This window comes from Myxocyprinus asiaticus, chromosome 17, assembly GCF_019703515.2.
Source record: "Myxocyprinus asiaticus isolate MX2 ecotype Aquarium Trade chromosome 17, UBuf_Myxa_2, whole genome shotgun sequence".
Taxonomy (NCBI): Eukaryota; Metazoa; Chordata; class Actinopteri; order Cypriniformes; family Catostomidae; genus Myxocyprinus; species Myxocyprinus asiaticus.
In genome coordinates, this window is record NC_059360.1 from 44,431,782 (window position 1) to 44,457,235 (window position 25,454).

Genomic DNA, 25,454 nt, shown 5'->3' on the forward strand with positions numbered 1-25,454 from the left:
GAATGGTGACGTCACGAAGCTCCCACAATGCCTTGTCGGAAAATGCCCATATTGAGAAGCCATATTGGTAAGGGCACATAATGATATTTCCTGAGGATGTCTTTGTTTATTTGGCTAAAGTTATTAAAGATATAAAATATTTAGGTAATATGACTGAAACAAGCACATTTCTTAGAGAGTAATAATTGTTAGCATTGATCATATTAAGCAATCATTTTGGTGGTGACGAAATTTCACCCACTGAAGCCAAAACTAACAAAGGTGAAGTGACACTTTTTTGTTTCAATTAATTATTTTAAAAACTGAAATATAAAAATGCACTTAATACAGTAAGTCACTGTGTTTTAACTGATATTTTAGAGTTCCTTGGATATAACCAGTGATTAAAAAATGTGGGGTTTCAGAAGTGACTTAAATATATATATATATATATGTTTTTTTTTTTAAACTTATTAAATAAAAGACAGACTTTATATTTGAAACTTTTATTAAAGAGATTTAAAAGCCAAGCCAGCACAAATGTTCTTTCGTAATACTGCAGCGGGATAATCACACCTATTGCATTGACCCTTACAAAATTATTGCACATTTTTAATGAAAACCTGCATGAGCTTATTTCTGCACTAAAAAAAAATTAAAAAAAACAATCCTGAGATGTGTACTTCTCAGCAAAAAGTGTGTACAACACATGTCCAACATTTTGTAAATATTGTCCCATTAGCAATTAATATCTGCTTTACAAACAACTGTAAATTTGAGTTTATTAATAACATAATTTTCTTTACAGAAAAAATGTGACAAGATAATTTGAAGCCTGTGGACCTCTTTTAGGAGGTCCAGAAGACTATGATTGAGAGATGAAGGCACTGCTGGTGTGAGTTGTGGCTCACATTTCTATTCCAATCCAGTCCTGAAACTAGATGAAAACAGGCTCTCACTCTCTCTCTCCTTAATCATTAGCTTTTTACTAAGCTGTAGATTGGTGTATAAAAGCAAGATGGTTTAAACTCCAGACTGTCACATGCTCAGCATAAATGAGGCCAATTTGTTTGGTTCTCTCAAGATAATGATCTCGTTTCATTACTTCCTGTGGATGGGTTTAGCTGATCCAGCAGCTCGAGGAAGAGAGAAACCCGTTGGATGAGCGGGACAGACTTTTCAGCCCGTAACAGCAGAGAATATACATTCTTATAGACCTTTACATGCTCCTCTTCTTTCCCACTGTAAAGAAAAAACAAAACCACCATTAAAAAAGTGAATGTCAAATTACAGTGCATCCGGAAAGTATTCACAGCGCTTCACTTTTTCCACATTTTGTTATGTTACAGCCTTATTCCAAAATGGATTACATTTATTATTTACCCCATAATGACAACGTGAAAGAAGTTTGTTTGAAATCTTTGCAAATTTATTAAAAATAAAAAACGAAAAAAAAAAAAAATCACATGTACATAAGTATTCACAGCCTTTGCTCAATACTTTGTTGAAGCAGCTTTGGCACCAATTACAGCCTCAAGTCTTTTTGAGTATGATGCTACAAACTTGGCACACCTATTTTTGGAAAATTTCTCCCATTCTTCTTTGCAGGACCTCTCAAGCTCCATCAGGTTGGATGGGGAGCATCGGTGCACAGCCATTTTCAGATCTCTCCAGAGATGTTCAATCGGGTTCAAGTCTGGGCTCTGGCTGGGCCACTCCAGGACATTCACAGAGTTGTCCCGTAGCCACTCCTTTGTTATCTTGGCTGTGTGCTTAGGGTCGTTGTCCTGTTGGAAAATGAACCTTCACCCCAGTCTGAGGTCCAGAGTGCTCTGGAGCAGGTTTTCATCAAGGATGTCTCTGTACATTGCTGCATTCATCTTTCTCTTGATCCTGACTAGTCTCCCAGTTCCTGCCGCTGAAAAACATCCCCACAGCATGATGCTGCCACCACCATGCTTCACTGTAGGGATGGTATTGGCCAGGTGATGAGCGGTGCCTGGTTTCCTCCAGACATGACGCTTGCCATTCAGGCCAAAGAGTTCAATTTTTGTTTCATCAGACCAGAGAATTTTGTTTCTCATGGTCTGAGAGTCCTTCAGGTGCCTTTTGGCAAACTCCAGACGGGCTGTCATGTGCCTTTTATTGAGGAGTGGCTTCCGTCTGGCCACTCTACCATACAGGCCTGATTGGTGGAGTGCTGCAGAGATGGTTGTTCTTCTGGAAGGTTCTCCTCTCTCCACAGAGAAATGCTGGAGCTCTGTCAGAGTGACCATCGGGTTCTTGGTCACCTCCCTGACTAAGGCCCTTCTCCCCTGATCGCTCAGTTTGGCCAGGCGGCCAGCTCTAGGAAGAGTCCTGGTGGTTCCAAACTTCTTCCATTTATGGATGATGGAGGCCACTGTGCTCATTGGGTCCTTCAAAGCTGCAGAAATGTTTCTGTACCCTTCCCCAGATCTGTGCCTCGATACAATCCTGTCTCGGAGGTCTACAGACAATTCCTTGGGCTTCATGGCTTGGTTTGTGCTCTGACATGCACTGTTAACTGTGGGACCTTATATAGACAGGTGTGTGCCTTTCCAAATCATGTCAAATCAACTGAATTTACCACAGGTGGACTCCAATCAAGTTGCCGAAACATCTCAAGGGTGATCAGTGGAAACAGGATGCACCTGAGCTCAATTTTGAGTGTCATGGCAAAGGCTGTGAATACTTATGTACGTGATTTTTTTTTGTTTTTTTATTTTTAATACATTTAACACAAACAAACGTCTTTCACATTATCATTATGGGGTATTGTTTGTAGAATTTTGAGGAAAATAATAAATTTAATCCATTTTGGAATAAGGCTGTAACATAAAGTGTGGAAAAAGTGAAGCGCTGTGAATACTTTCTGGATCCACTGTATATGGATGAAAGACTGTAACTCCACTAAATGCTATTTTATTTTTTGTGTAACTGGATCTGTAGCATAAACTGGGCTGGTGTGGGGTAATTTCTGAAGTATTTCATTTAGTGTGTGTCCTGAAAATAGATTTTTGTCCATTTTGCATCACTCACTTTAGTTTACGTTTATTGGCAGTGCTGAGTTTAATCAGCTGCAGCAACAGGAAGGAGAAACTGGGCTCAAAAACGCCGATTAACTTCACAACCTCTTCTGTGTTCAGCCCAGAAGAGCAATCCAAACTCTCCTGAGATTCTTCAGGCTTTTCAGAGTCTTCCGCAGTCAATGTCTGTCAATAGACATTTCATAATTGTGTAAAACAGGCCATTCACCAAAAAGAGAATAATATCGATACGAGTGTTCAGGGTCCAAAATTAATGGTGCATTCAAGTCCTCCTAGGAAGTTCGTACTTACGGGGTCAGAAATTGTAAATACGATGTGTGATGTGCGTTCAAGTGATTATAGTCGGAAAGAACGGACCTGTTTTGTAATTTCATTTTTCTTTCTCTTTTTCACTAACTGGCGAAGGAAGTTTTTCTTTTTTAGCACCAATCCAACAAAATAAAGAGCAAAGCCACACATTAGGTGTGTAATTAAATCTTTATCTATCCATTTTATCATTCTAGTACGGCCACATATAATGATGGGAAATGTTGTTTTGTTGCAAATGATTGTCGCTGCATTAACCAGCTAAATGAGTCTTATTTTCTGGATTGTTATTCTGGATAATTATTCGTCATTAACGGTACAAAAATGCATACAAACTAAGCTACACAGTAAAAATCCTCAGGTAAAACGGAATTATTACCCATAACAATTGGCTTCCGCCATGATTCTTTAATTGACACGCCCCCCAACTTTGTGGTGGCGTTCATGTGCGTTCAACACGTAAATACGATAATTCTGACATGACTTAAACGCACCATAAGACGCCACACGTGTCATTAATGGATGAGTTGAGAAAATTGACCATTAATAAATAATTTTTAACAGGCCACGTTACAGCATTTGCATTATTTTATATTTTGTATTTTATATAAAATCACTCACAACATCATATACTAGCCAGTATCTTGGTGATTTTGTTCCTCAAATGTTTGTTTCAGTGACTTAATGACACAAATGTGTCACCACTCGGTATTTGTATTTTTTAACCTCAATTGGGTCAGACATGATTTATCATTCTTACACTGTGATTCAAACCACATGTTTTAATGTAATTCCTCCTTTTTTTAGCCAGCTTTATTTAGTCGCTAAATCCAATCTATATGTTTCTATTTGGCACTTGGCTAAGGGGCTGTTCACAACATGTTTTTGTATTTGTCTGCATTGTTTTTTAATTGATGTCCTATGTATACGTGTTAGATGGACATCTTTGACAGCTGCGCTGCATCTCGCTGTTTTTTCAGCATCTCGCGCAGGAGCGGCATATTTTTTTGCAGCCGTTTCAAGTTAAAAAGAACACCTGCGTTCTGTTCTATTTGATGCATGTAGCTTTTTTAAGCGTAAGAACAACTTCGGTCTAAAAGTAATAGTTCACCCAAAAATGAAAATTCTCTCATCTCAGATGTGTATGACTTTCTTTCTTCTGCTGAACACAAATGAAGATTTTTAGAAGAATATTTCTGCTCTGTAGGTCCATACAATGCAAGTGAAAGGGGTCCAAAAAGCTCCAAAAAAGCTCATAGAGGCAGCATAAAAGTAATCCATACAACTCAAGTGGTTTAATCCATGTCTTCTGAAGTGATCCAAATGGTTTTGGGTGAGAACAGACCAAAATATAACTAATTATATATCTTGGTGATCATGATTTCAAGCTCAATTACACATCCTAGCGCCATCTAGTGCTCCATGCATGCATCAAGCATGAGGAAGTGTAATCGAGCTTGAAATCATGATCATGCCAAGTAACTGCAATGGCAAGATTTATAGTGAAAAAGGAGTTACATTTTGCTCTGTTCTCACCCAAAACAGATGAATCACTTCAGAAGACATGGGTTAAACCACTGGAGTTGTATGGATTACTTTTATGCTGCCTTTATGTGCTTATGGACCCTGTTGACTTGCATTGTATGGAGAAGAAAGTCATACACGTCTGGGATGGCATGAGGTTGAGTAAATGATGAGAGAATTGTGAATCATTGGGTGAACTATTCCTTTAACTGGTTAATTATGGACCCAGGTTTGTGTTTGTGTGTGTGTGTGTTGGTGTAAGTACCACTTTCTCTTGTTGCTCCAACAGCTCTTTATGAATAAGATTAAATGCATGTCGAGTTTCACACATGATCTCCAGAGCTCCTGTCAGAGTTTTCAGTTTAACTGCATTGCTGTTCTGTCCTGGAAAACAAACACACAAATCAAAACATCCCGCTGAGATTGTGTTTATGTACATCAACTTGCTCCGGCCACTGTCTAATTTGTTGGTCACTATATAATTCACTGTTCTGGGGTTTTCACCTTCAAACATTCCACGACTAGGCCAAACCTCCACAATATTTTCAGCTGCACTTGTTTCTTACCTGCCATGGTGAACTCGGCAAAGGCCACTCTCTCCAGAAGCGTGCGGAGCAGCTCACACGGAGCGTCGCTTAGACTTACGAAGAGTCGCACAGCTTTACTGTAATGCTGCTCTGCCAGAGCCTTATGCTGTTTACGAACGCTCTCGTTTCCAACCTGAGAGAGTCAAACAGCATGTTAATGCTTATTGTGTGCAACAAAGGGAAAGTGCAGACTCTACGACACTTGTTCTGCATATATTTGGCCATGTACCTGGTTGCGGTAGCAGCTGTGGTACATTGAAGCCAGTCTATGATGGATAGTGGCTGCTCTGTACTGGTAGAGTGGTTGGCGAGCTGATTCGGTCTGCAGGTCACAGTAGCGTAGAGACTTCATCATGGTCTCTGTGACCTCCCTCTCAATCTGAAACATGTCACACACAGGTCAGGTGGGTTTAATCCTCTCAGAGACCAACAGCAGTGTGTTTAGAGAGAGTAACGTGTGTGAGTGGTACCTGCTCTTGTGCTTTGCGGGACAGTGGAGCGTAGTCCTGAAGCAGAGTGGCCAGAGTGAAGTATGTGGTCGAGAGTTCCCAGTTAACAGAGTCCCAGACAGCTGAGTGACTGTCCCTGCAGCCCAGAGACTTCAGCGCCCTCTGATAGTAATCTATCGCCTGTAGATGGAGAGAGAGAGAGAGAGAGAGAGAGAGAGAAAAATGGAACTGTGAAAAATTAAAACAGGAATATCAATACATTAGAGGAGTACATTCCCATAAACACTACCCTTCATTGCCTTTAAATATTTTCATCATACTGTAAACACACATAGAAAAATGACTCTTATACTTTAAGTAAACTTCCAAGTGTACTTGGCGAACTTCACTTGGTCTTTCCTGGATAAGGATTTAAAGACAACGTTAAATTAAAATGGACATTTCTTAATCCAAATGTATTTCTTTAAAGGAATGTTCTGGGTTCAATATATGTTAAATTGTGACCCAGATTTTTGCTTTTTTTATGTAATAATTTTTTATTAAATCTTATAATAACAAGCAACACATACATACATACATACATGCATATATATATATATACACACACAACATTTAAACCCCACAACCCCCCCCCCCCTCCCCAACCCCCAACCCCGCCTCCCCAAATAACAATCCTGTGGTCACACATAAGTAAATATATACATACAGATTTTTGCTTTTTTAAAGAAAAGTAGGGATGAGTCAAAATCAATATTATGCCACAAATGCTGTCGGTTGAGTTTAACTTGTATTGAACCCGGAATATTCTTTAAACGCATCAATTTTTCTTAATTGCAATTAACGCATTTACCAATTTTCACATTAGATTCTGACATTTTATTCAGATCCGTGTGATTTCTGAACACTGGTTATAACCTTTGTGATGTGTCCAGGGTCATTACCAGCGTTGTCACGGTACCAAAATTTCAGTAGTCTGTACCGATACCAGTGAAATTTCACAGGTCTCGATTCGATACTACAGAAAACATTTGCTAATATGGATTTAACACACTCCTTTAGCCTATTTAAAGTTAAATTTCAATGTAAATAATAAAAGACAATATGCATGTTTCCTTCGTGTTTATAATAAATGTTTTTAATCTTTTTTATAATTTTTCCAGAATTCCATGTTTTAAAGTTTAATTTCATCATCAAAATGGTGCCTAATCAAATTAATTCTTAAAACTAAAAAAAAATAAAATAAAAAAAATTAACAAGTAAAAAATAGAACGATTACTTCTCAACATACCATTGAATTTTGTAAAACATTTATTCAGAACAAAAGCACTCTTGCTTGTGATATATTGCCTAATTTGTATTATTATTACAATCATTATTCATTGATATTATTATTATAAATATTACTACAGTGAGGATTACATTTTACTATACAGTTGTAATATATTTCTTTAGCAATTTCTTCAGTTTCAGGCGTCTAGCATTTATTATGAGTCGTGCTTTTATTTTGCCGTGTGTTTTTGACGGAAGTTTAACTTGTCCGGATAAACAGTGCACTACATGGCCCAGTGTTATCGTTATAGCGCAAATACTGTGATTTAATTATATAAATATATAGTCTACATGTAATACGTACAGTGCCCGTGCTTCACAGTGGATTAGTGCTCTGCTCTGTCATCTCTCATCCAACGTGAATGATTCTCATAGTCTGTGGAGTTTCCAGTGTATGAGCGGTCAGCTTCACACATTCATTTAAAGCACACAGCTCGAATGCAGACTAAGATTTCAGCCTTTCACAGTTAAATAATCACACTGGGACATATCACAATATTAATTTGATTAGTTGTGCATTTTATTGTAAAAGGAATAACAAAGCACACACTCAAATAAGCATGTGATAATTTGAAAGCAGTCGTGTGTCCGTAAAACAGTGTGCAGGTACCGGATTAAGTCGGTGCTCGCTACTACCGGTACTGTAGAAACACTGGTATCGTTACATCTTTTTTTATTTTAGTACCGACTTGGTACTAAAGTACAGGTACTTTTGGCAACACTAGTCATTACACTGACGCACACGCAACAGCAATTCCGTGTCAGTGATCAAGTCATGGAAAAAGAAACAAATCCATATGAAACTTGTGATAAGCCGCATTCAAACGACCGGCTGAAGTGAAGCATCAGCATTTTCCCGGCTTCACATTCCAGACAATTCAGATGAAGTATCACTACGTGGACAGTGCCAGCGCTAAAATCAAAAAAGACATTCTCTGCAAGCACTTTTCATGTGGAGTTCAAAGCGGCAAATCAAGTAAATGTGGCTTCACGATTACTGTAGTAAAGTGGATAGCCACTAATAATATTATAGAGGATGAGAGTTTAAGAGATTTAATGCCCATTGCAATAAAAATGCAAACTATGAGGAGACTAGTTCTTTCAATTAATCAAACTCCCAATTAGACTTTGGGAAACATTTAATGTTTCTTGAATTGGTGATATTTTAGTGCATTTCTATCTTTATACTCTGTAAGGCTTTGTTTGGAAAACATTGATAAAAACAAAAACATTTTGACAGGAAAAAAAGTATATAGAGTCAATTTTCAGCACTTTCAAAATCTGTGATCAATCGCGATTAATTATGAAAAACTATGAAAACTCATGTGATTAATCACGATTAAATATTTTAATCAACTGACAGCACTAGGTTTAACATGATTTTAGTGTGCTAAAATTGCTTCCTAACCTTATCAGTCTACAGTTCTACCCAATATTACAACTTTGTTGCCATGACAGTGCAATGCTGGAAAACCCTGTTAGCGAGTTTATCTAGGGTGTGCTGAGTGACTCCAGCCAGGTCTCCTAAGCAACCAAATTGGTCCGGTTGTTATGGAGGGCAGAGTCACATGGGGTAACCTCCTCGTGGTCGCTATAATGCGGTTCGCTCTCAGTTCAACGTGGTGAGTTGTGCATGGATGATGTGGAGGATAGCGTGAAGCCTCCACACGCGCTATGTCTCCACGGTAATGCGCTCAACAAGCCACGTGATAAGATGCGTGGGTTGACGGTCTCAGACGCGGAGGCAACTGAGATTTGTCCTCCACCACATGGACTGAGGCGAGTCACTACGCCACCACGAGGACTTAGAGTGCATTGGGAATTGGGCATTCCAAATTGAAAAAAAAAATAAATAAAAATAAAAAAAAAGGACTGGTCCCATTCACTTCCATTGTAAGTGCCTTACTGAAACCGTAATTTTTTTTAAACTTTTTTTTTTTTAAATAAACGAGGGACTAGTCAAAAATATTCGCTACAAATGCTGTCGATTGCACTTCACTTGTATTAAACCCGGAACACTCCTTAAATAAATGTCCTTTTATTGAGGATGATTCATTAGCTCATGTCATGTTATTCTAAAGAAGAAATATTTGTTTTCATAATCTTTTACCAAAATGTAATACCTTTCTTTGGCTCTGAAACATCCTTTCTATTCTGCTGATGTAGTCAAGGCCACTTAGGCGGGGTAAAAAAAAATGTTATCCAATAACACTAGTCCCGCCCAACAGTTTTTCTTGTTGAATATGTTGTTTTTACTCGGAAATTCATCACATTACTAAAGCAAAACGAATTACGAACGGAATTTCATGTTGACTTTAAGACTATGCCTTTACTCGACAACAATGGAAGCGTGTGTAAACCTTGTTGTAGTACAGGGCCTCTTCAGGTGAGAACTCCCCACGGCTGTGCTCTGATGTAATGACACAGTGAGCCTGTGCGCAGATCCGCATAAGTCGCCCGATGTTGCACAGCAGCAGGGCTGTGTTTACCAAGTCTGAAATGGCCTGGAAATCTTCCATGCCCTTCTCAAAACATGAGAAACTCTTCTTCCACAGCTCCTGCTCGGCCACGCACACACTCCTGCGTACTGGAGGAAGAGAGAGAGAACGAGAAATAAGCTAGTACTCTCCACCAACAATGTAAACAACAAATGTTATTTGTCAAAATGTTGTAAGTTCAGACCCAGCAAGGGACAATCCATGAGCTATCACCATTAAAAGTGGAGGTCGACCGATAGTGAATTTTGCTGATACGATAACTAAGGTGGCGGAAAAGGCCAAAAACCGATTAATCCTCCAATAGTTTTTAAACACAGTTTACAGAATGTTAAAACATTTTCTTAGTCTTTCCTTACTACAACATGCAAATACACAGATGCTACCAGAGTCCAAAATGAATAAAATAATTGTGCTATCAAAATCCCAATAATAACCAGAAAAAAATAAGATTTGATGCATAATGTGGGACTTTTAACAAGCCTAAAATTAATCTGGGACGCTTATTTTTTAAATGATAGAGACTTGGCTCCGTTACAATGTTCTATTTTCATGTTTTTACCAGATTAAGCTTTTTATAGCCTATATATTCACCAGATGAAGGATTCTGAATATACATTTTTCACCTGCTGAGGTTTTCTTTATTATTATTCACAAGATATAAAGTTGGAAACATGATATACAGTACTATGCAAAAGTTTTAGGCACTTGTGAAAAATGCTGCATAGTGAGGATGTCTCAAAAATAATGACAAAAATTGTTTTCATTTATCACTTAATGTCATACAAAGTCCAGTAAACATAAAAAAGCTAAATCAATATTCAGTGTGACCACCTTTGCCTTTAAAACAGCACCAATTCTCCTTGGTACACCTGGACACAGTTTTTCTTGGTTGTTGGCAGATAGGATGTTCCAAGCTTCTTGGAGAATTCACCACAGTTCTTCTATCTATTTAGGCTGTCTCAACTGCTTCTGTCTCTTTATGTATTCTCAGACTGACACGATGTTCAGTGGGGTGCTCTGTGGGGGCCATGACATCTGTTGCAGGGCTCCCTGTTCTTCTATTCTAAAGTTTTCTATTTGCAGAAGTAATGTTTGGGAGTCTAACATTTATATTTCCTATTGACACACTAAAGCTGAAGATATAAACAACCATCTTAAGACAAATGCTTTTGTGAAACATCTTATGTGCCTAAGACTTTTGCACAGTACTGTATGTGCTGACACAGCAGCTTTTGTATATAATCGCATTTTACTTTGCATGCCCTCAATTCAATTTAGTACACTTGATTATCTAATCAAAAAAACTAAATATGCATTGAAGTGAGGATACAAATATGGATGAAGATTGTCAATGATAAAATATACAGCATATTCCCACGAGGTGATTGATTTTAATTCACCTCTAGGAACTATTGGGAACTATCGTCATAGATTTCTGCCGATAACTGATAGTCCCAAAAAGCAACTATCGATTACTTTGTAAGACCAATATATAGGTCTGTCTCTAATTAAAAGTTCACCCAAATATGGCAATAATAAGAAACTGCAATACTAAACCACACCACTTGAACTTGTGTGATTTAAAGAGCTCCCCACCTCCTTTCTCCGTCTGCATGGCCGCCGCTTGGTTCATGTAGAACACGCCCATCTCGTTGCGGATGTTCCCGAGCCGTTTGAGAACCTGACCCAACTGCTCCTGACCCAAGTCCTTCAGCACTTCTGAGGTCAAAAGGTCATGGGCGGCCTCATAACACTTGCTGCTGATGATCAGTTGGTACTCTGGGTCTGTGGCCAGATCAGTGGCCATGCTAAAGGCTGAGAGAGATAGAAAACATTAGCCAATTAGTGTGTTAGTATTTTAATTCCTTCGGACACTTGCACTAAACACTTAATTAGACCATAGATTATTTAGAACCGAGTCCTTATAGCAACACCGCTGAGCCATGTTTATGTTCTACATTGTTTTGTTAATATTTACAAAATATCAGGGGGCCTGGGTAGCTCAGCGAGTATTGACGCTGAATACCACCCCTGGAGTCACGAGTTCGAATCCAGGGCGTGCTGAGTGACTCCAGCCAGGTCTCCTAAGCAACCAAATTGGCCCGGTTGCTAGGGAGGGTAGAGTCACATGGGGTAACCTCCTTGTGGTCGTGATAAAGTGGTTCTCGCTCTCAATGGGGCATGTGGTATATTGTGCGTGGATCGCGGAGAGTAGCATGAGTCTCCACATGCTGTGAGTCTCCGCGGTGTCATGAACAGCAAGCCACGTGATAAGAGGCGTGGATTGACGGTCTCAGAAGCGGAGGCAACTGAGACTTGTCCTCTGCCACCCGGATTGAGGTGAGTAACCATGCCACCATGAGGACCTAGTAAGTAGTGGGAACTGGGCATTCCAAAATTGGGGAGAAAAGGGGATAAAATTAATTTAAAAAAAATATATAAAAAATATTGATAAAATATCTGATACACTCAGTAATCTTTTGTTTATGTTTTTTTATACATATACATGTATATAATAGGCAATTTATTTAGGATGCAAAAATGAACAAATATTTTAATGAATATTGTGTGATCTAGTGTCAAGACCTTGGCAGGAGCTCTCGCGATGCAGGCAGTGTAAGATCTCCTGGTCGTCTTTAGTCTGGTAACTGTATTCCTCTAGATACGCAGCTCTGTTTGAAGCATTCTGGGCCAAAATCAGCTGAACATCTCCACACAGAGACAGACACTGACAATGGAACAGAAGCATCTGTGGGTGGAGACTTCCACTGATGGAGCAATATGCATCTACACAGAGAGAAAACATATCAATCAAGTTTGAACAAGATTACTCATTCAGCTCTATAATAATTACCTAAATAATATACTTTTTAAATAATACACTGACTGTATTATAATTCATTGATTCTAAAGGTTGGAAACTGAAACTGGATGAGATAAAGCAATTAGCTACAGTTTCTTGCACAACAAACATTCATAATGTAGTTTTAAATGACCATTTTCCACTCCCTCTCTTTGACCCTTGCTACATTTTGCACATTTTAAACTTCTATATGTAAATGAACTCTGTTATGATCAGCTAACCTATTTGCATATGAATGAGTAACAATGCCTATTCCAATGGCCCATTTAAAGTCGTATAGGAAACATAGTTTTTGATGTTCTTACCGTGGCACTGTAGAGCCAGTTTAATGTAGCGTAGCGACCGTCCGTACTTCATCAGGTTGGTTGCAGCGTCTGCCAGAACATAATATGCTTTAGACGCTTTCAGACACAGCTGTTGTTTCATACGGTGCTGCCAGGTGCCCGGTAACATCCCAGAGCGTGTTGGCATCTTCGGCTCTGCGTTAATTGGACCGACTGTGCAACACACAATCAAGCAAGACACAGTTAATAATTATATATTACAGAGGACAAAGCACTTTCTGAGAGATTAGAGGATGGGTGTCCTCTGACCTCGGTCCAAGAGGAGAGCAATCTCTTTTTCCACGTCTCTGGCTCCGTTCTGACTTCTCTCCTCATATTTTAGAGGGATGGGGGTGCTGGGGTCGGCCGCAGGCAGGTCACTCTCCTTCTTTATACTGCCGTCTACTGCCTTCAGACCCTACTCATAAACACACACACACACACACACACACACACACAAACACACATAAGGTGTTGCCTTATTGCTTTTACCCATAAATACCTGCCAAGTTAACGTAAAAAAACTAATAAAGGCAATATAATATAATACAAAATAATATAATATAATTAGGGCAGGGAAATTTAATACATTAATTTCTGCAATTAATACGGTAGTTAAAAACCCCCCGCAACAAATGCATTTGTTTTCACTTCCTGAAAATTCACTAATGTTTTTCCACACTTTGTGAACATTTTAACATGTTTATACTGTATTTAAATAATTAAAATAAATGATGACTAACCAATTTCTTGCGAGTTCTTTGAGATGAAGTATAAAATAAATATGTTTATAATTATATGATAATGTTTGTTTTAATGTACCATGTTTAATCGCAATTTATCACAGAAAACTGTGTGATTAATTAGTTTAAAATGTTTAATCGATTCACAGCCCTAAATATAATTAATACAAATTAGATATGTCAACAAACATTAAAAGGGATAGTTCACCAAAAAATGAAAATTCTCTCATCATTTATCCACCCTCATGTCATCTCAGATGTGTATGACTTTCTTTCTTCTGCAGAACACAAACAAAGATTTTTAGAAGAATATCTCAGCTCTGTAGGTCCTTACAATGCAAGTGAATGGTGGCCAGAACTTTGAAGTTTCAAAAAGCACATAAGGGCAGCATAAAAGTAATCCATACAACTCCAGTGGTTACATCCATGTCTTCAGAAGCGATATGATAAGTGTGGCTGAGAAACAGATCAATATTTAAATCCTTTTTTACTGTAAATCTCCACTTTCACTTCCACATTCTTCTTCTTTTGTTTTTGGCTATTGACATTCTTTGTGCATATTGCCACCTACTGGGCAGGGAGGAACATTTATAGTAAAAAAAAAAAAAGACTTAAATATTGATCTGTTTCTCACCCACACCTATCATTTTGCTTCTGAAAACATGGATTTAACCACTTGAGACTTATGGATTACATTTATGCTCCTTTTATATGCTTTTTGGACCTTCAAAGTTCTGGCCACCATTCACTTGCATGGTATGGACCTACAGAGCTGAGATATTCTTTAAAAAATCTTTGTTTGTGTTAATTTTTTTTTTGGGTGAACAATTTAACACACCGATCAGCCACAAATTTAAAACCACCTGCTTAATATCGTGTAGGTCCCCCTCGTGCCGCCAAAACAGCGGCAACCCACATCTCAGAATAGCATTCTGAGATTATATTCTTCTCACCACAATTGTACAGAGCAGATATCTGAGTTACAGTAGACTTTGTCAGTTCGAACCAGTCTAGCCATTCTCTATTGCTCATCTGGCACCAACAATCATCCATGTGATTATCTAATCAGACAATCGTGTGGCAGCAGTGCATAAAATCATGCAGATACGGTTCAGGAGCTTCAGTTAATGTTCACATCAACCATCAGAATGGGGAAAATGTGATCTCAGTTATTTGGAGCGTGGCATGATTGTTGGTGCCAGATGGGCTGGTTTGAGTATTTCTGTAACTGCTGATCTCCTGGGATTTTCACACAACAGTCTCTAGAATTTACTCAGAAGGGTGCCAAAAACAAAAAACATTCAGTGAGTGACAGTTCTGTGGGCAGAAACACCTTGTTGATGAGAGAGGTCAACAGAAAATGGCCAGACTGTTTCAAACTTACAAAGTCTACAGTAACTCAGAATGCTATTCTGAGATGTGGGTTGGCACTGTTTTGGTGGCACGAGAGGGATCTACACAATATTAGGCAGGTGGTTTTAAAGTTGTGGCTGATTGGTATATAGTGCACTTACTTTTAGAACATAGCTGAGAACCAGTCGGCATTTCTCCTCCTTGTCTTGAGACACAGGAAATGCACAGTTGGGCTAGAAGTGAAAAGAAAGATGGAGTCAGAACATTGTTAACATATTGATGTTGTAAATTCAGCGAATTAAAAGGGGTATTTACTTTCTAGCAAATTTATGTAAGACCATTTTAACCTCTGTTACACATAACAGCTTTTATTCAGCAATATCTTGTGACAAACAACAAAAGTAACAATAATTCTACAAAGAACATCTTCAGATTCAACATCTCATACTCTGATCTGGTGTGTGCTTTTGTATTTCTCTGGAACAGACAGCTCGCCGACAGACTTGATGATAGCCACGGCTTTGGAATCGTCATGTGGCTCTGAAGAGGTGCTGTAGGAGGAGCTTTCATCTTCATCTTCCTCCTCCTCCTCTTCATCACTATAACTGTCTTCAGAACCTCCGCCCCTCAGCGACTCCCCGTTCCCCTCCTCTACACTCACATCATCCAGCTGGAAAAGTTCTGCCAGCATGTAGTGTGCAGATGCGATGATCTACACCAGCAAACAGAAGAGGACATTATCACACAACAGATCTGTCACACACTCTTGTGAGCTACCCATCTAGGCAACATTTTCAGGCATCAAAGGCATGCGCCCGAAGTGAATGAATATCCAATATCATCCTCCAATGATGCATGTGACAAGCTCAGTTAAAAATGGGGGACGCAGTTTGTCAATGTCAATTCTACATTTTATTCTAGAAGTTATATATCTTATTTAGTACTAAAAAAAAGTATCAATATAAATATAGTTTCATCCAATCCATTATTTTATCCAATATTTGAATGTTCCATGTAATTTTTGTTCATATTATTGAGCATAATGTTAGCTTAGCAACATAATACATCGTCAAGTCTCTCGAGCACTTCACATTATCTGTTAACATCGTTCCTTCCAATTAATGCCAATCTATTTCAGTTAGGATGCTGCCTTGGAAAGTGTCTGACTATGCAGACAGCAAAGTGACTTGCTATAGACAAAAATCAGAGTGAAGAATGGAACAAAGAAAGTATATACCTGTGTATGTCTCTCCTCATCCAACAGTTTAATACAGTTGAGCAGCAGAGTTCTAATTGTGCCATAATTCTTCCTGTTTTGGCTTTTCTTTAGCATCATATTGCTGGCCACTCTGTCATATAAAACAACAGAAAACTTCATTTGGGCCGTCTCTGATGCTGAATGAAAAAATTAGGCAACACAAACAGAATATGAGCAACGTAGTTCTAAAGGTGAACCATACTTGTATAGCAGCACTGCTACAGGAAGTGTGAAGGGATTTTGGCATTTCTCCTCTGCTGCCTCCTCACACAGAGTTGTGAGGTCATACAATTTCACGATGTCACTTCCACTGGCTGGAAGAGGCAAAAGATGCTTATCAATCATAACAGCAGTAATTAACATACAGAAGTCTTAAAGGTACATTAGCAAAACAACAATCTTTGTTTGCTTAGGTTTAAAGGTGAAGTATGTAACTTTTTTGATGTCAAAATACCTTCTACTATCCCAGTTTACTGTTCATTGACAACTAGAAGTAAGCCATTTGTGGGTTTACCTCCCCTGAAAGTATAAACACAGCCTCCCAGGCACTATCAAAACATTAATGTTTATATTTTGAGCGACCCGCTCAGCCCCACCCGTCCCTTTCTACCTCAAACTTTAGCATGAGTTTGGGGCATGACTACTTGTAGTAAGCTGTTCAGCCGGAGGAATATGAACATCCATGGCAGGCGTGTACAGAGGAAAAGAAATTTAGCCTCACCAAAATTTGAAGACTTGCTAAAAGACAGGAGACAGAGAATGGATTAAAACCGAGAGTGAACACTGGTGTTGCATTTACAAGCTGAAGGATTTTGAGAGAATTAGACGCCAAAGTTGCCGAGTTGCTTCTCGACAGGTTAGCAACACTCAAGGTATTGCCACACAAGTTAGCTAATTACTGTCGAGCTCCAGATAAATTTGAAAAATACTCAGAATATGTATGGTTATGCTTACTAGTTACCAGAAGAACCATCCAACCTCATGTGCTGGATCCCCGCACACCCAGCTGCCGTTCAATCCAGGCGATGTTATCGGACGACCCAATTCCTCTGCCACGCTTTCTGTTCGGTATATGTATGTTATACTGGTCTTGTTTATTACGACATTAAACGTTTATCACCTTTTATTTAGTACGGCCTAATTGTTCATAGAGAACCAGAGAGCGCGAAAGGGCGTGATGAGTCTAAGGGGTGTTGGCAAAGGTTGTTTAAAAATAAAATGTTATTTCTGAAATTACGTTTGGTGCCACTAGTAGTGCAGAAATTACATACATCTCCTTTAAGATTATAAGTGGATTTCAGCACCAAAATAAAATAAATCTACACAGTGCAGAATATGTCCTCTTTTGGAATGTCTATGAAACAAAATAGTGTATATACCAACTAAAATGAACTTTTAAAAATCAACATTAAAGCTGCAGATCACCTACCTTTGAAGAGCCAGTATGTGTGGCCTTCTTTGGTACAGTTAGATTTCAGGAATGAGAGGATATTCTGTGCAATATCCTTCACAACCCGTGTTGAGAATGTGGAATTCTCTAAATCTGGGATGTCTTCTGTCTTTATCATCTCATATTTCTGTAAACAACAGGAGAGCGCTTAGGAAATTCAATGCTTGTACATCAAAGTGCAATACCTTCAGATGCATCTTAATGAGCTGAGCTACAATCTTACCTGAACAATACCATTGACATGAAAACACATGACCAGCTCTGGTACATTACACATCAAATTATCCAGCCAGTAATCAAGTCCTGTGAGAACATTGATTGGTTTGTTGTTGTCCCTGGTAAGACAGAGAGAAATCAAATTAACTATATAGGGTTTAGCAATAGCATTAGAATGTAAATATTAGTTTGGAAACACTTCCAAAGCAGATGAATGTATCATAAGATAGTAAAATATTCTTTCGTTAATATTCTTTATACAAAGGCAAATCTTGGACCTGAGTCGTAGACTGACTGCTGGGTATCGACCACCTCCAAATATGGGCATATTTGATCCCACAAGCATATGGATGTCCTCAAATGTCCATAAAATATTCCGGACAAAGTCATTCCTCAAACCCTGGGACAGTGAAAGAGATACAGAACAGTCAGTTCAAAATACAAATGCATATTATTAGTAAAGTTTTTTTTTTTTTCTAATATATTAAATCTATTTTTTCCCCAAGTCTTATTTAATGGAGGGTATTGTTACTACCTGACTGTTCTCTCCTTCATTAAACAATGTGGGCAGGTTCTGCTCTTTGGGAACTGAAGACACGTGACCCAGAGAATATGTGTCCACCTGCTCCTGAAAGACAGGAATGGACAGCATGATTTAGTCTGGGAAACCCTGAAAACATATGACGAGAAAAAAAAGCCCTGAAAAGGAAAGGCTAAAGGCACCTCCTTGGGCATCGCCGGCTCCTCTGAATCAGAAGTGGAACTGTTGAAGGTAGCAGGCCAAGACGGCCCATCACCCCCCGTCCCACAAGCCTCCTCTGCCACCTGGTCTGTATCTGACGGCATGGGCACTGCAGTCCCATCACTGTTAATACTGAAACACAGGACAAAACTGTAGGATTAATATGCACTGGTCATGGAAACATGGTGCAATCAGTGGAACATAAATGTTTAAAGACACTGTTTACCGGGGCCTGGGTAGCTCAGTGGTAAAAGACACTGGCTACCACCCCTGGAGTTCGCTAGTTCGAATCCCAGGGCTTGCTGAGTGACTCCAGCCAGGTCTCCTAAGCAACCAAATTGGCCCGGTTGCTAGGGAGGGTAGAGTCACATGGGGTAACCTCCTCGTGGTCGCTATAATGTGGTTCGTTCTCGGTGGGGCGTGTGGTGAGTTGAGCGCGGTTGCCGCGGTGGATGGCGTGAAGCCTCCACACGCGCTATGTCTCCGTGGCAATGCGCTCAACAAGCCACGTGATAAGATGCGCAGGTTGATGGTTGCAGACGCGGAGGCAACTGGGATTCATCCTCCGCCACCCGGATTGAGGCGAATCACTACGCGACCACGAGGACTTAAAACTGACACTGATTACCTGTAATAAAGAAATTTAGAGAGAATGGCCTTCTCATTCCAGTGTTCTTTACTTTTCTTCTTCCTCTGCCACTTCTGGTCAATGAGACGCTGGTAAAACTCCTTCAGCCACGTCCAGTCACCAGTCTACAGGGGGAATACAATACGTTGTGTTTAAAGAGATCATATCATAAAAAACAAGATTTTTCTTGCTCATGTGACATTAAAGATTTTAAAGCAAATAGAGTAAAAATGTTAATTAAAAAAGACCATTTATTGAAACAAAGCTTCAAAAACAGCTCCTTCGGAAATCTTCATGCTTATGGTGTCACAACCACAGGTACATTAACAGTATGAAGGCAGTTTGAACTACACAGGTACACAGAGGTTAGCCAATCATAACATGTAATTTACATGTCTTTTACATATTAGAGTCCTAAAGCTACAGTAGCAAATACAGCCTATTTTAGAGAAAGGGTGGAAAATGGTCATGAAAATATAAATGATGATTGTTTTTTGGTGCATTATAACATTATAAGTGGACATCAAGGACAAAAATAAAATGCTACAAAAGTGTACAATATGGCTCCTTTCATTAATGTGATCTTATGAATGCACAAACAATCTTGTTAAACTCTTATTGTTAAATGGGCACTGATTGCATCAATGTTACAGTACTATATATTTGAGTATTTTTACTTATAACATTTCAAGCTGATTTAGGTTGATGGAAATAACCACTTGAAGCCTAAATAAAAAAATAAAAAATAAAAACTTCATGCATATGCACCTGGACACATTATAACACAGAAGAGTGAGAGAGATATGGTGAATATTTGCTGTTACCTGTGATGACCTCATGAAGAGCTCCTGTATGTCCAGTTCATCCAGCAGTAGAGTGCTGCCCACTCGATGAACAGCCATACTGACATGAGACTTACTGTACGGGATCTTCAACAACTTCTTGATGTTCTGTTTAGAGTTGAACAAAAGCATTTAAGTGACCGATTTAAATTGCTTCATTATAATTTGAAGCAACTTTATGCACAAATGTAAGACCAAATTAAAACAGTCCTGCTCAAAGCAGAGAGTCCCACCCACCTCTGAATCAGACACAACATCAACATCATCACCGATACAGTCGATGAAGTCATAAGCCATCCCAAAACTATCAATAAATAGAAAACAAAATAAGGGAAAGGAAAGATCAGCTTCAAAGCACACACTAAATACAATGTAACAAATTTGTTACATTGTACAAATTGGTAAATATGCAGGCTCCATTATAGAGAACATGTATTAGCAATAAAATAAAAAAGTACAAAATATTTACAAATCCAAATTGTCAAATATGTCAAGCATAAGTATGAATATAGGTATAAAAATGTATAAATGTGCAGTTAACCTTCCTATACTGTTCGGTCATTGTTGACTAAAATAAATTTTTCAGACGTAATAAAAATGGTTTCCTTTATCAGAGTAGTGCAAGACTTGGTGATTTTTTCTCCACTTTCCATCTGAACACACACACACACACACACACACACACACACAAAAACTTGATTCAATAAGTCTAAGTAGTTGTTAAAAAAAAAAAAAAGCAACATCTTTACTGTTCGCGGTCAAAATTGACCGACCATTGGAAATTAATGGGTAAAAACAAAAATAAAACAGAAAACCAATTTATATATTTTTTCAAAGACAGTCTATAAATCAACCACAATGCAGAACAAACACACACAGAAATGAAGGGGTGGGACTATACAACATGGAGAGAGCAAAACACACATACACACACAAATGAACTGGTTACACTATAACACAGAGCCATTTTTTTTTTTTTTTGGTAACAACAAAAACCATGAATCAGCCACAATGCAGAACACAAACACACATAAATGAGGGGGTGAGACCATAACATACCCACAATGCAGCACACGCAAACACAAGTGAACACACACACACACACACATAGAAATAAATGACACTAAAAGACTAAAGGCCAAAGTATACTACAGTTAACCACACTCCGTGCACAGTATGCGTGATGCAAATTTTGTCATCAACACAGACTGTGAGGACAGTCCGCACGTGCGGCCCAGTCTTTCTTGGCACGCAGACAGTCCTCGTCTGTGCGTATCATCGAAGTATGCGCCTGCCGTTGACAGTGCTAAAAGATAATCACAAAGCAGTCGTAGTGCACATGCGCCGACCACGTCCTTATTCATTCACAATCAAAAGACTATAAAAATAGACTAAGGTAGCTCAGTGGTAAAAGACGTTGGCTACCACCCCTGGAGTTCGCTAGTTCGCTAGTTCGAATCCCAGGGCGTGCTGAGTGACTATAATGTGGTTCTTTCTCGGTGGGGCGCATGGTGAGTTGAGCGCGGATGCCGTGGTGGATGGCGTGAAGCCTCGACAAGCACTATGTCTCCGTGGCAACGCGCTCAACAAGCCACGTGATAAGATGCGCGGGTTGATGGTCTCAGACGCAGAGGCAACTGGGATTCGTCCTCCTCCACCTGATTGAGAGGAATCACTATGCGACCACAAGGATTTAAAACACAGCCAGAACGCAGAAAGCAGAACACAACACACACACAGAAATAAATGGTTGAGACTATCAAAGGCAGAACACACTCACGCACACACACAAATGCACACACAACACAGAGTGTAGAACAAAGTCCGAGTCTGCCCAAATGCAAGCAAGTTTACCTTTCCCACGTCGAGAAAGTTTTAGAATTACTGCACAATAGGTGGTTGCATAGGACACTGCAGCCATCTACTGGCTATTATTGTCATAACATGATTTTCAAGTCATGTTTTTTTTTTTTTTTTTCACCAGATGGCAGCAATCTGCCCCCAATACATGAGACATTCTCTTATTTTCTTCATGTTTTAACTAGGTTTTTACCGTAGTGAAGTTACATAAGTGTACTTATTTGCATATGCGAATGAATGATGAAATCGAGAAATGTATATTTAAGTTAATGTATTTTTAAAATCCCAAAAGAAGTGTATAATTTTATTGTTTTTACTTCAGGAAATAAGAAACATTATAATCTCTTAAAAAAAAATTATAATAAAAAAAAAAGCAGTTAGACCTGTACTATTTCCAGTGAAAAATGACCACGAACAGTCAAGTAAGCCGCCCTTCTTGTTTAGAATAGGAGGGTTAGGAGAGTGTAGTTTAAGTAAGTATTCTTGACTTCTACGCAGTCATACCTGGAGAAGGGTTTGCTCTTCCGACTGGACCCAAGTACGGTGGTGCCTGCGGGCCCCAGCTGAGCATTCTCTCTGAGCCAGTTTGCTGGAGGCAGTTTGAGGTCGGTCTTCTCCTGTAGTAGTGCATAGGTGGTGGGGGGCGGAGCCGCTGAGTATTTCACTACAGCACGACTCTTTACTTCATTGTTGCTCAGACAAATAACTGCCTCCTACAGCACAAATCACAAGTATTGAACAGTCAGCACTGTCAGCGATGCAGACACATCAAATTAAGTCACAACAATAAACATATAGCTAACAAATTATCTGTTGTTGTTGTGAAATATTGTCCTAGTTAACTATATTCCAATGGCGACAATCAAGACAAATTATACTTTAAGTAGAACTGTTAGGTTGTAAAGTCCTATTCTTTATGTTTTGTAAATGCTATGGTAAAACCAGTATACAAATACAAGTAAATTGAATTACTGTACCAAACATGTCTGAACTGATATGTGGCATGAGTTAGTTATCACATAACTTCACATAAGCATTTTGTGATGTGCAAAGTTTAGATCAAATCGTAACCATAAAACGTAAGTCTTTACTTCACCTACTTGTCACCAAACAAAGTTCAATAATGATAGTAATGACACATATAGAAAGAAATACATAGATCTTAATGTAGATACACTTACCATCAAAGTGGTAAACAATAGACATTCTGATCATGTAACCATCCAAACACATTTCTATACATTTTCTGCATGAATACACATTTACACATTACAAACTTAATCAAACAAACAAACTCACTGTCTGATTTACTCACACATGATCTCAGTACCATTGAAAAACAAGATCTAGTCCATTTAAATGCTGAACTGTGTGACAGGCATCAACATACCGGTACTTTCATTACATCTTATAGTGTAATATTATTATGTTTCTGTGATCATTGGTTACAAAGTATCAAACCTGTTTGTTGTCTTCAGTACTAGTGCTGGTGAGCTCCTCCTCATATCTGTGCTCTATATCTGTATTCTTATCCTGTGAACTCATTTTCACCACTGTCATCCATTCAGAAACGAATTAAACAGAGTAACGTGCACAATACAAGATCACATTGATTCTATCCGTAAAAGAGTGTACTTCATCATCAACCTGATTTACTAACTCCTCACATTACATAAATGGTATGATACATAGGATCAATTTGTCGTTTTTTATTCTTTTGCTCAATGTTTTCCCTCAGATATCGATGTATGATGTCTGTAAGTTCAATCGACTGCCCTCAGGTGTATTTTAGTAAAAATAGTTCATGTTTTCTAGATTTATTCTCTGTGTATCAGCTGGCAGCTCTAAACTTACAGCACCTCTAAACCGGAAGTGGATGTTACGTCAACGACGCCTCTTTCAAGAAAAGAGTATAAAAATGTAAATCTGAACCATTTATTTTATGAACGTAAACATGCAAAATCTCTTAAGTCTTTATCTTTCTCCCTTTACAAATTGTGACCTAGCTTTATCATTGAAGGAAATATTTATTTATTTTTTAAACAGTAAATACTTTATTCATAAGAACAAATGTATCGATACCTTACCAGAGACTATTTATTTAGTTGAAACGGGCCACTTCTATTCAAATGTATAGGAAAATTAGAACGCCCAACCAAGAAGCTCTAGCACCCAACGGTCAACGGATGTAGGAAGGAAGTCTCGCCTTACATGTAAAAGAGCCAATCACCTTTTAGATACAGACATCGCCTGTCAATCAACTCGGTAAAGCGAATGCGCATTAGATATACAAGCCGGGGAAATTGCGTTTTTTAGCGTAATTTGAGGTAAAAAAAAAAAAAAAAAAAGCACAATATATGATTCCAATATTATTACATTTTATTGTTGATTTGAAATATGCTCTTTGATCGTAATCTTGATCAACCGTTTTTGAGATTTTAGTCTTTCCCCATTCAAGTAGATAGGAGCTGCACTGGCATGACTGGAAATAGCCTCCCGAGAGCGTTCCAAAGATGGCCGACAGTGGACTTGGTAGAAAAACTTCGACCTTACCCAGATTTGAAGCCTTTCTAGCTAAATCTCTTAAACTCAGAAATATTAACAAGAATAACACTTTTCTAAAGTATTATGACCTTGTTTTTCCTTCTGACTGAGGTTTGTATATTTATTAGTTTATTTATTTATTTGTTTATTTTATTTGTTCTCTCTACTGCCTCTCTATAATGCAGTGCACACTGTTCATGATTCTGTAATGCAGTGAAAATTGTTTATGTTTGTGTAATTTGAATTATAGGGAAGTTCTAAAAAAAGGGGGGGGGGGGGTCTTTTGAGCAGCTGATTTCAATGGTGGAAATGGAAAGCGATGTCGTTTTAATAATCTTTTAAGCATAATATAATGTAATAATGTTTGTTGCTGTTAATACAAGTTATTAAAAAGTGAAAAAAAAAAAAAAAATAGTTGATAAAGAGTTACTGTGTTACAATTAAAATATTTAAAATTAAATAAGATTATATATATATATATAATTACACGTTTATTGATATATTTAATGTTTTAACATTTGTAAACTGACAGTACATTATAAATATTTAATACATTTTTATTACAAAAATATTTACACCTTATCATTATTATTTTAATTATAACGTTATAATATGATTGTAATCCTCCTCGTTATTTCCACATACTGCATTTAGCTTTTCTATAGATTTGTATGTTTTTATCAGTTTGTTTTTCAATTAGGTGTGTTGGCATATTAGCGAACCAAGTTAAAACAGAGACAGTTTAGCAGAGCGAACCACTTATTTTCAAACGCCCAACGACCAACGGATGTAGCAAAGCAAGTCCCGCCTTACTGATAAAAGAGCCAATCACCTTTAAGATACAGACATCGCCTGTCAATCAACTCGAGAAGGCGCATGCGCATTAGTTGAA

General features: G+C 38.4%; 1 protein-coding gene across 5 annotated transcripts; it reads right to left on the bottom strand.

Annotated features, from left to right (window-relative positions):
• Positions 1-478: 478 nt before the first annotated feature.
• Positions 479-24,220, bottom strand: LOC127454726 (erythroid differentiation-related factor 1-like). Of its 5 annotated transcripts, XM_051722087.1 has the most exons (26): positions 24,106-24,220; positions 23,480-23,571; positions 22,523-22,731; positions 20,396-20,462; positions 20,141-20,266; positions 19,317-19,441; positions 18,670-18,820; positions 18,482-18,574; positions 18,225-18,346; positions 17,954-18,065; positions 17,710-17,857; positions 16,483-16,594; positions 16,260-16,371; positions 15,471-15,734; positions 15,184-15,255; positions 13,197-13,344; positions 12,909-13,100; positions 12,327-12,527; positions 11,337-11,555; positions 9,603-9,829; positions 5,935-6,093; positions 5,694-5,843; positions 5,444-5,597; positions 5,143-5,261; positions 3,040-3,212; positions 479-1,221 (listed from the first exon to the last, which is right to left on the bottom strand). In XM_051722087.1, exons 2-26 carry the CDS (start codon positions 23,561-23,563, stop codon positions 1,059-1,061), a joined length of 3,702 nt encoding a protein of 1,233 aa, XP_051578047.1. In that variant the 5' UTR covers positions 23,564-23,571; positions 24,106-24,220; the 3' UTR covers positions 479-1,058. The 5 variants fall into 5 exon arrangements, with proteins under 5 accessions (XP_051578047.1, XP_051578050.1, XP_051578046.1 ...); XM_051722090.1 differs by lacking the exon at positions 23,480-23,571 and having other exon boundaries at positions 24,106-24,213; XM_051722086.1 differs by lacking the exon at positions 24,106-24,220 and having other exon boundaries at positions 23,480-24,101.
• Positions 24,221-25,454: the final 1,234 nt, after the last annotated feature.

Bases quoted from the DNA above. Each gene is read 5' to 3' on its own strand.
- LOC127454726 (XM_051722086.1), bottom strand. From the start codon at position 23,578: ATGACAGTGGTGAAAATGAGTTCACAGGATAAGAATACAGATATAGAG. The intron at 22,732-23,479 runs GTTTGATACTTT...TTTGTGCTGTAG, and splicing joins GTACTGAAGACAACAAACAG to GAGGCAGTTATTTGTCTGAG. The intron at 19,442-20,140 runs GTAACAGCAAAT...TTCCCCCTGTAG, and splicing joins TCTTCATGAGGTCATCACAG to ACTGGTGACTGGACGTGGCT.